The sequence below is a fragment of the Sipha flava genome, unplaced genomic scaffold (assembly GCF_003268045.1).
Source record: "Sipha flava isolate LNK unplaced genomic scaffold, YSA_version1 207_pilon_pilon, whole genome shotgun sequence".
In the NCBI taxonomy this organism is placed as follows: domain Eukaryota; kingdom Metazoa; phylum Arthropoda; class Insecta; order Hemiptera; family Aphididae; genus Sipha; species Sipha flava.
The window spans coordinates 926,496-938,707 of NW_020272813.1; the positions used below are offsets into that span (position 1 = coordinate 926,496).

At 27.5% G+C, this 12,212-nt stretch overlaps 1 protein-coding gene across 1 annotated transcript; it reads left to right on the plus strand.

Moving 5' to 3' along the window:
• Nucleotides 1-6,544: 6,544 nt before the first annotated feature.
• Nucleotides 6,545-9,708, plus strand: LOC112682578. The gene is given in 9 exon segments (XM_025553212.1): nucleotides 6,545-6,751; nucleotides 6,861-7,234; nucleotides 7,512-7,739; nucleotides 8,063-8,085; nucleotides 8,175-8,484; nucleotides 8,606-8,738; nucleotides 8,968-9,137; nucleotides 9,199-9,287; nucleotides 9,290-9,708. Coding segments are annotated over 9 exon segments (1,953 nt in total).
• The last annotated feature ends 2,504 nt before the right edge of the window (nucleotides 9,709-12,212 follow it).

The following is a 12,212-nucleotide window of genomic DNA, read 5'->3' on the forward strand; positions in this document are numbered from 1 at the left end:
GAATATAAATCCGACCTCTAGTTATAAGTATACTAATGTAATGAGTATCTGAAATGATTGAGAAATTTGCATTGTATCGTATCTTCAACGTATATAAATATATAAATGAATATTAATCTTATAAACAGAATCGAAATAATTTCTTCTTATTATATAAAAATAATTGAAGAAAATATACGAGAGTTAAGAAAAACATATGGAAATTGGAACTAATAAATCACAATATTAATTGAAAAATAAAAGTTATCTATATTTAATCATGTATACACTATAATTTATTAAATGTACCTACACACCTTTTTTTAAGACCCAGCTTAAAAGTATTGTACGCACCTTCTAAAATATAAATCAGCGCACGCCTATGGATTTATGTATCTCATTAATTTTAGAAATAATTATGGTCATACAAAATTAAGAGTCATTTATACAACGTTTTGACTGTAACGGGTTAATTTAATAATGATTACCTAATGTATTAGAGCAGATGCTAGATCTTAATCCATTAAAATACTTCCAGTACTTTTTAAATCAAATTAATTATATACTATATATCACAGCCCATAATCCAAACAATTTGTTTCATTAATGATCATATTGTGTATATTTTATCTTATGATTTTTATATTTTTTTATCAATATTATTTTATATTGACTAGTTTAAAGCGAAACTCTTGTATTTACTATCAGCAGAGTTAGTAACAAACAGTCTCCCTAATTACTCGTTTTATTAAAATAATTCATAATCACCCATGACTCGATAATTATTTGTTGTAAATATATAGCGTAAGTTTGACGTAGTTCTGTTGTCAATTTGGTTTTCATCAATATTATAATATAACTTATTATATGTTTAAGTGTCGACAATTTTATATTATTCTATATTAAAAACATGAATCGAAATTAAGTCTGTTGATGATTTATTGAATTATTTTCGTTTTGTAGGTAGGGAACTATATTATTACAACTTAGATAAAAATATTTGTTTTTAAATGTATTAAGCAAGATAAAAAATAAAAGTCAGTAGGATGATTTGGGGGCTTCTGGAACCACCACCGCCACCGCCAAGAAAAATGGTGTATAGTTGGATTTACCAGGTTATTATTACCTTCCTCCTTATTAAGGGGAGGGGTTAAAAAGTTTCGAAACCCGATTAATGTAACTGGATAGCCTTTTAAGCTAGATAAAATAGCACTTACTTGTTCTATGGTGGACGAGTCGATGTGTCAATGGGCTAATCACCTACGATCATTGTAGAGATAGAGTGAAAGTGGAAATCATTTGACACAGACACCGTATTCAAAGCTAATGATGGACACTCCTCGCACTCGGACAAACGACACAAAACTTAAAAAAATGAATGGTAAACAATCGCACTTAATTCGTCACAATGAACTCCTGCCCTCTCATCGGTGTGCACGTACATGAACAAGAGCTCCTTGCGCTCGCACTAGTGTCCTATGGGTAAGAGCGCCAAGGGAGGGTGTGTGTCTCTGTTTTACACGGATGTAGAGCGGGATGAACCTTGGACCGGTCCTTTGAAAATTTGACTAATTCAATTCTTCAATAGTTTATTGATGGGATAGGCCTTTATCATTTGAATTGTGTTGTTTATGCGCTTATGGAAAAAACCGTTATTCGTTGGTTGTTTACACTGTTACAACTTATTTTTGACATACAACCGGATGATGTACATCATTACATCCACCTTGCAATTTTTTTTGTTGTGTCCTCACAACAACGCTCTTTGGCTAGAGTGAGGGTGATATAAATGCTTACAAACATTTTAAAACGGAAATCAAAAGTGGAGAGTTAATGGCAAAACACAATAATACTATTACTTACTACCGGGATTTTTTATTTTTACAATTATGAAAGGACATCATTAATGGCTTTATAGTGAATTATGGTTAGGTTATATGTTTAAATTTAAAAATAATTTATGTTTATATTTAAAATGTATACGCATATAGATAAACATGTTCATATTTTTTTAATTTGTCTATTTGACAACAGAGATGGTATTATTGTACAAGATTTCTTATACATTAATATACATAATATTATTTTGTACATAGATTGACATAGGTGGTACTGGATTCTCTAAGAAGATATGGTCAAGAAACATTTCAAGTAAAATATTACACTATTTTATCTAAAACTTTAGAGGAGTAGCTTTTCTAAGCTACCATAATGTAAATTATTAAGGATATATAAAGGCTATATTCTGTACATCCTTTCAATAATAACTATAAGTTGTATAACTTATTTAGTATCTATAAAAAAATCAATTAAATATAGCTAGCAATATTGAAATCTTCTTTGTTATGTATTTAGGATTTTAAATTAACCCTTATCAATTAATTTTAGTTCTTTTAGTTAGTCTAATTAATAAGCCCCTTATTCATTTTTCATTTTTTTTAACACCCAAAATTTTAATTTTAATTATATTATTGTTCTTATATTAATTGTTCCTATAGTAAGTAAATTATGTATTTGATTGCACAAACATCATATAGAGTTCAGGCATAAGGACTCCTATTTTTAATTTTTCAGTATTTAAATGTTTTAATTTTAACTCGAATTTTAAATTTACTTTTTTTATCATTACATTTTTAAATCCAGCAATAGTAAAATAATTAATTATTTTCTATCATTTAAATAATATTATGATATAGCCTAAATCAATTATAATTTATTCAATTTTTATTTAAATAATTAATAATCTAAATTATAATACCAATTTAATTTTTATTTCAATTAGATGTATGTTTATTTTAATAAGTAGATAAAATAATTTAACAATGTTGAACAAAAACAAGTTAACATTATTTTAGGACTGACTCGAAAGAAAAGAAAAACAATATGTAACAAACATAGCAACCTTACATATATTTTGAACATCATTTTTCAGCTAAACAAATATTTAAATTCCAAATGTAATATATTTTGATAGCAATACCAACATCCTACATGTTACAATAGAAAATAAAAATATACTGTAATATTATTACATGATAATTATGTATTTTACATTTTACTTAATATATAAAAATATATTACAACAGAAAAAAAAAATATATTAAAAACTTATATTTTTTTACTTAAATTAATTTCTCATCTTAAACAACTGGTAATTTCATACAAAAAGTTGCAAATTTACTTAGAATTTGTTATTTTTTAGTTTGATAACTATTTAAATAATTTAACTTTGTATAGATACCTTCCGAATAATTACTATTCTATACTATCATTCTTGAGTATATATTTAAATATTATTTATATTTAATATCTGAAAAAGATTCGATTGAACAAAATGTTTCATTTATTGGTATCTAGATTAGTCTTTTCTTATTTGGTGTTACTGACGTTGTTGGTGTTGATGATACTGCACATCCACTAAAATATAAATATCGGAATACTAATCTAATATGTGTTCATTTTAATTTAATGAGCTTACAATGACATAGTAATCTTAGAGCCAGAAAATATTAAAGGATCATCATCTAACTGTTCTTCGAGTTATTTTTGAATTTCCATATTTTTATAGAATCTAGTATAAAAACACGGTCAATAGGAACTAATGTAGATGCCGTTGGAGTTGAACTAAAATATAAATTGAATACAATTTTACCTTCTCTAGTATGTTATACTAATTTACTTTATTTATATAATATTTATAATATTTACCTAAAAATATTTAATGCCGAATGGTTTCTTTCCAAATGTTTTTTTTAATTTGTTGTGTTTCCACTCGTTTTAACATTTTCAAAACAAATTTTGCATCTCAATGTCATTAAATTAATTACATCAAAATTAGTTTTAACGTTTTTATATAAATTATTTTCCGACATATTTTCACACTTAAAGACATAAGTTACAATCACAGTGGACATGGACGGAATACAGAGAAATTATAATTATTTAATGAATAAACTTTATTTTTACAGTTGTCAGTGTATAAAGTACAAATATGTACATGTCTAATGGCATAGAGGATGTTCATAAATTCTCATTGTTGATTTGCCGTTTAGAAATAGGAAAACCAAAATATGTAATCTATTTTTATTTACATGGACCTGAATTAATTGAAATTTAAAAAAACCGGTATCAGTAGGGCTGAAATATCGATAAATATCGAAATGTATTGGGAAAGAAAATATCGATATTTTTTGCCCATCACTAATTATATACATTATATTATCTATATATATAAAAATCGATGTACATTTTAAATAAATTTTATAGCTCAAGATCCACCTAACCGATTTCGATAAAAATTTTAGGGCATATTAAGATTGATATTTAGATGGTTTCTGTGAAGTTTGTACGCTGTGTAATATGTGGTTCCGGAGTTATGGCCTCTTAAGTGTACAATATTAATCACGCACGCACGCACGATATTCAAAAATTATTGTTTTGCCATGGAGATATATATACACTCTAGGTGATTATTTTTTATTATTTGTTTCCGTGGCACGCGCGTCTATGGTAATATTTATTGGTTTGAGATTAAATGAGATTGATTTTTATTCAATTTGAATTGTATGGATTTAGGCGTTAAAAAATGCCACGACCAAGACGACAAAATATTGGCCGACGAGCACGTAATTATGTCGCCCAACAGTCTCATAGGAGATCTCAAAGTGAAGAGGCACATTTACAACGAAATGTTGTTCAACATTTACGAAATGAACATCGAACTACATCTGCAGGTCTGTCAGTAAATCCAGCATCAAGACGAACGTCACGAATTTCGCGTCGTGGACCAGCCATGGAATTTGCTGCATTTAATTACAGCAGTGAAATGGACTACAGTGAACATGGTCTTATTGGTGGAATGACGGTGAGATGTATACATTGTGCTGCAGCCAAATTTCCAGGTGAAACGGCTGGCATATGTTGTACTAATGGCAAAGTGAAATTGCCAGCATTCGAATCTCCACCTGATCCACTGCACTCATTGATTTTTGGAACATCACCAACGTCCAAGCATTTTTTGTCCCACATTCAAGAATATAATACTCCATTTCAAATGACTTCTTTTGGTGCGACAAAAGTTATAAGAGACAGTTTTATGCCAATGTTCAAGGTAATTATTTCATACGGAATATCTTTCGAAAAATGCAACCTGACCAGCAATTATTTTGATATTTTCACGAATTCTGATCCAATATCAAATTGTATTTCTCATATGTTACAGATTCAAGGGCAGATTTATCATAGAGCTGGTTCATTATTGTCATTACAAGTATGCGATTTGGATTTGGAGGAGCCGTGTTTTTCGCACGGGCAATTATACGTGGCCTGTTCAAGAGTTAGCACTCCATATTGTTTATTTGTGTATGCCCCAAATGGACAAACAAAGAATATTGTTTACACAAATGTGTTGGATTAATAATAAAGAATTTAGAAAAAATAAATGATTTTTATTGCATTTTTGTGTTGGTGCTGCGAAGCGCACAGGAGTCGGCTATTAGTTATTATAAAACTAATTTTAACTGTACAACCTACGTGCTATTATTTTCGTTTGAAAATTTACGTCGTTTATAGTATTTTATTCGTTTGTTGCTAGGGGATCGAAAAAAGAAAGAAGGTAAATAACAAGGCTGGGCATTAACGAGTTAAAAAGTTAAAGTTAAGTTAAAAAGTTAAGTTACTTTTAACTAAGTTATTTAACGAGTTACTTTTATTTTCAAAAGTAACTTCCAGCTTAACGAGTTTCTTTTTTTTTTAAACAACTTCTAACTTAACGAGTTAATTTATTAATTTGTCCTAATATAAATTTCATATATTTAAAATTATATTTTGATTTTTATAACTTATTGATATTATATATATAAAAATAATAATTGTGGGAATAACCAAATACTTTACGATATGAATGAGAGTGTTTTGCATTATTTCTATACTTGAAATTTCAATAGATATTAGAATAACGTGTATAAGTATAACTATCTACCTATATAAAATTTGGGAAACGATTTACGAGTAATATTAATAGTATTTGATAATAATATTTTATTTTATTCTGCTTATTCGCAGAAAATATGTATATATAATATATTATTATAAAACAAAAATGTTATAGGACCATAATAGGGGTAATCATTATTTTGAGAAAAGAAAAACATATTATTTAATTTCCTTGTATACAGAGATAATATACTCTTACTAATTTAATAGTTGTTTAATTTCACATAAATTACAAGTACATGGATAACTTGGCCTGCAGAGCAAATAATTCAATTTAAACCTAATGGTCTAATGTATTTAGGTTCTATAAATAAATGAACAAACTAGCCACACAGTAGGTCGATTATTATTAATATTATTTTATATTTATAAATTGGTAACGATTAATAGTCTACCTGTTAGTACCCGTTTATTATTATTTGTTCACAATATTTTGTTAGTATTGCTTCCTGTGACCTGTGGTGCCCATGGTTTAACGTGTGCTAATTTTATTATATTTTTTAATTATTTACTACGCGTTAATATAATTTGATTAATTTGAATACTCAGTTTTTTAAACAAATATTAAAATATGGATTTAAGTAACAACTTGGATAACAGTGATACAAATAGATCGAAATGGAGTCATTTAAAAAAATATTTTAAAGAAATGTCGCATAGTGAAGGCAATAGTAATAATAATAGTAACATTACATTTCAATGCCTGCTATGCATTCCGAAAACAAAAACGATCTCTACCTCAACAACTTCTAATTCAAATTTAAGAAGCCATATTAAAGTAAGTAGACATATTATTATTTATTAGTTAATAATTTACCTTCTAAAGAGTAAAGTACATATTCTAAATAGATAAAAATAAATTTTTTTTTATTATTTAACAATTGCAGCATATTCATCCTTGTCAGTTGTCTGAATTTAATATGTGTGGGAAAAAAAGGCTTAATATTGATAATAACCTTGTAACAAGCAAACAGTTAAAACTAGATGAAGTAGGAAAAATTACAAAAAAACTAAGCCAAACAGAATTTGACAAAGCCAATATCGAATTAATTGTGAGCACTGTACCACCCTTTTCTTTAATAGAGCATCCAGCGTTCATTAAATATTGTAAGCTGACATCCAATAAAATTCCAGCATCCCGAAGAAATTTTATGCGAAAAATTATAACGGAATATAATGATATGATTGTATTTCTGAAAGAAGAACTGTCCAAAATTAATTATGTGTGCATCACTGCAGATTGTTGGTCCATATTTCGCAAGTAAGTTAAATATTATTTTATGTTGTATTACAAAGGTGTGCCAAAACATTAAAATACACATTTATAATATACCGGGTATTCACCAATTTAGGGAACACTGAATTTCTCGGCTGGATTATGTTAGAATAAATCGAATTTGTTTGCGAGCTAGTGGTATATAAATACACATTTTCAGATAAATTTCAAATTTTATCATAATATTATAATAATTATTATAAACTGTATTATTTTAATTGTATAAATAATAATTGCATATATTAATATATTATAATCTATTGTTATTTTTTAAAAGGTCTTACATGGGGTTCACAGTACACTGGTTGAACCCAACAAAATTAGAGCGTGTATCAAAAGGACTTGCATGTAGGAGAATGTATGGAAAACACACTTACGAAAATTTAGCTGAAATGATTGACAAAGTATTATCAGAGTTCAATATTCAGAATAAGACAACTCTCATTGTGACTGATAATGCAGCAAACTTTTTCAAAGCTTTCAGGTGTTTATTTATTATATTTTATTAATGACTAGCAATGCAAGCTAAATATTCCTACACATTGCAATCTGCAATAATATTAATTTTAAAACCAGCCTATTTAGTAAAAACATTTTGTCAAAACTGTGAGGAGTATTAATGTAAAGTATTCAAATTTCAAATTTTAGGACTTTTTTTTTTTTAATTTTATATCAGTATTATATTATATTCTTTACACAATTAATAGAATCTAACTACAATATTGAATATCATTATTCATTATTATATGTTTGAACTTGTAGAGTCTATAATATAAAAGAATTGGATGAAAATGCTGCCATACAACCTTTCACTAATAGTAATAATCATAATAAAAGTAAGTTCACCATTATTTTACAATTTTTTAGTTTTATACATAACTACATAAGTATTATATATTTTTTTTAAATCAAGACGCAGAAGAAGAAATAGAAGATGAAGAAGAAGAAGAAGACTTATTGAGACCAATTAATACATCAAATGTACTTGAAAATGGAGTGGGTGATTTGTTTAATATGACATTACCTCAACATCAGAGGTGTGCTGCGCATACCTTGAATCTGATAAAAACTACAGACATACAAGATGCTGAAAAAGATAATGTCTACAAAATATTAAGTAGACGTGTGTTTGGAAAATGTCAAGCTTTGTTTAACAAACAGAACCAATCATCACAATATGCTGATCAGATAAAAAATGTAATAGGCAAATATTTAATTACTTCAAATGCTACTAGGTAATTAATGTAAATTTATATATGTGTATCCTTATGTATATTTAGCAATTTTGATAACTAATATTAGATCTATACAATTTATTAAATTTTATATAATTTTCAATTCTAAATTATGTTATAGATGGAATTCATATTATGATGCCATTAAATGTATTGTAGATAATTTGAACAAAATAGATGAAGTATTTTCCATAACATCATTGTCATCATTATCTAGACCACGTGAGACTACATTTTCAATTGAGTATTGCAAAGTATATAAGATATTTATAACTCTAAATTTATTTTGTTTCAAATATGTATAGATGTGTAGTAAAATACAATGGAACCTTGATAACTCGAATTGGTTAGGAGTGAAAAAAATTCGAGTTATCGACAATTTTACTTAAAGAGGTACGAGTTATAGAGGTTTCACTGTAGTTTATATATCTAGTATTAAAAATTATACCATATTAGTATATTACCATGTATAAAAATGTTTAGGTTATGCAGCCAATCGCAAAGGGTTTAGACATATTACAAGGAGACAATCATGTGTGTCTTGGGTATTTACTTCCAACATTGACTGCCATTAATAAATCATTAAAAAGTATGACTAATTTAAATTACTGTATGCCGCTAGTAAATGCTTTTAATAAAGGAATAGAAAAAAGGTATTTAATATTATTTAAAACTATTTGGACAAATTAAACATTATTATGTTTTGTGTTATAGGTTTCAAAGGTACATGATTTCTAGTCAATGTCAGATATCATCTGCTTTAGTTCCTAAGTTTAAGTTAAACTGGGCTAGCTTAGAAAAAAAACCAGAATTAAAGAAAAGTTGGTTGAAGCTTTAAGAGCTAGTTGTGAAGATACAGATAGCATAAGTTTCTCTTCGCAATCTTTGAGTCAAAATGATTTGTCACATCAAAATGCAACTGACACGGAGGATGATAATTTTTTGCTTTTTGAAGATGACCTGCATGAATCTCAGAATATTAATGATTCACAAAAAATAGTATCTGATTATTTATTAAACCCTAACATAAAATCTCCAAATGATTTCCCAGCATCATTAAAATCATTATACATTGAGTACAATACTGCAGTACCGTCATCGGCTCACGTTGAACGCCTATTTAGTGCGGGTGGACAGCTTTATAGTAGGAGAAGGGGTTCTATGTCTGATAAGAACTTTGAAATGGCATTATTGTTAAAGTTCAATAAATATTTTATTGAATAATGATAATTATTAATTAACATTATAAATTTATTTGTATCCAATATATATGTGTAATTTATTTAATTAAATCCTATTAACAAATTTAATAATTACAATTTACAAATTTAATGGGTATTAACAAGAAAAAAAATTTTTAAGTTAAGCCATCATTTTAGAAAACATGTAGGTAAAATAATACATTGAAATAATTTATTTGTTTTGTTAGATTTTATAATTGATTGAAGTATGTAAGTAGTACTTACTAAGTACCTACTGTAATTAATACAATTACATATGTTTATTGAAAATAGTTAGACTTCCATTATATTGTGTTATTTGTTAAGCTTTGATAAAAATGTATGATAATATATTGTACATAAAAAAAGAAAATTAACTTATTTTTAACTAAGTTAAGTTACTTTTTTTTCAAATTAACTTTTAACTTTTAACGAATTAAATAAATAAAAAAACTAACTTTTAACTTTAAACTTAACTTACATCTTTCTGTATTAACTTAACTTAACGAGTTAAAATAATTAGTTAACTTGCCCAGCCTTGGTAAATAATAAACATCTGATTTAAGAATTGCATTTAGAGAAAGCAATAACTGCACACGGGCGAATTCTATATATGGGCTACGAAGTGCACGGGTTCAGCTAGTATTATATATATATATTATAATTCACACTGTCATCTGTGTTTCAGTGACTTTAACGCACGCTAGAAACATTATTCAGTTTTCTTCCACTTCTCATTGACTGTTTTTGGTGGATTTTTTAGAAACTTTAGAAACTTTAACGCTGGTTACTTTATAATAATAATCTCCTTCTCCTATAGTGTACAAGTGTCTCTTTTTTTGTTGATGATGTGACTTCGCCAAAAGTACCCGACGCCAGGGCTTATTCTAAGGATTTTTATCTACTGCCCATACACACTGAAAAGTTAGTTTTATGAAATTTATTTGGATTATATTATTTACCCTCTCCCCAAATAAATTGCATATTGATATTTTAAAATTTTGATCATTACGTGGTAAAATATTTAAAAAAATACGAATATTTTCCGTTATACGTATACCACTATTTAAATATAAATTTCATAGATTAATCAATAATCAAAGTAGCAAAGATTGTAAACTTAAATAATTATTACTTATTATAATAACCTATATGTACCTATAGGTACTAGGTTGGGTTTATAAATTACACAAATTTCAAATACTCAGTAGAAATTCAATCATTCTGTAAGGAAAATTATATTTTTGTAAGGTACCTATACTCATAAAGTCAATTGCCCTTTTAATTTTTCCTACTACTCAATTTGGGTCGTACTGCCCGTTTGAATAAGACGTACCCAACGTTAGTTCAAAAACTGGCACTACACGTACTAAAAGGTTCTCAAGTTCTACTTCTAACGAGGATTTGATGAATATTATTCTGTTTTTCAAATCTGAAATCTTTGCTTTTAATAAAGAATTTTCTAGCTCACATTCATTCTAATTTAAAAGTTTTAAAGCAGAAATAATTAAAATCTCCAATTAGATGAGTGATCTTAAAAAAGAAAATGCAATATTAAAAGAGGAAATTGGAACGTTAAGGTGGTTCCAGTCGGTAATTTCCTAAAGAGTTTTGTATAGGCTACCCATCAATTCCGATAATATTTGAGTTGAATGTATGCGAAGTAAATGAATATTGGTGTGTGTGTGTTCGTTTATACAGATGCGACCCGCCTGCATTACCAAAATAACCGATTACACTACTGTCCCCTGCGTCAACCCGCTGACCAGTGGTGGCGTTACGGCAGATTTTTGAGTCCCTGGATTCAAGTCAGTGGGTGTTGACCATTGGGTATCGAATGGGTATGTAGCATGTAGAACGAATTGTGGGGGAGCTCTTTTTACAAGCTACCCTTAAATTTCTTTTTAAGTGGGTGGGTGGGTGGGTGGGCAAAATCCTAAGAGGACTCATGAAGTAAAATATTTCACGCCTCCACTGCCGCTGACCGTATATTTATCAGTAATCATTAATGACTTATCCACACACAACGCTATTTTAATTTTCTAATAAATTTACTATATATTTCTTATAGATATTATTATTATTATTATTATTATTAATTACCAGGGCTTGGAAGTTATAACACTAAAAAAATTAATTTTTAGCGCTTAAATATGCACATAAAAACATTAATATAAGCGCTATAAACAGCACTAAAAATTGGAAAATATGCAAAATTAAATTTCATTAACAAAAATGTTTTATTTAAAATTTTTTTAAATTATACAAGTTTTTTTTATAAAATATGAACAGTAAATATTTGAGAAGTAGGCACTTTTCCGGCTCTGGAAGATTTTCTGTTAACATAAACATATAAAAAAATTTATTTATAAATGAATAATATAGTGTATTAATTTTATTTACCTTAAGAATTGCACTGAATAATAAGAAGTTTTCTTATATTTTCAAATTTGAATGATCTACGATTATTTGATAGTAGAGTTTTGTATGCCGAGAATAACCACTCTA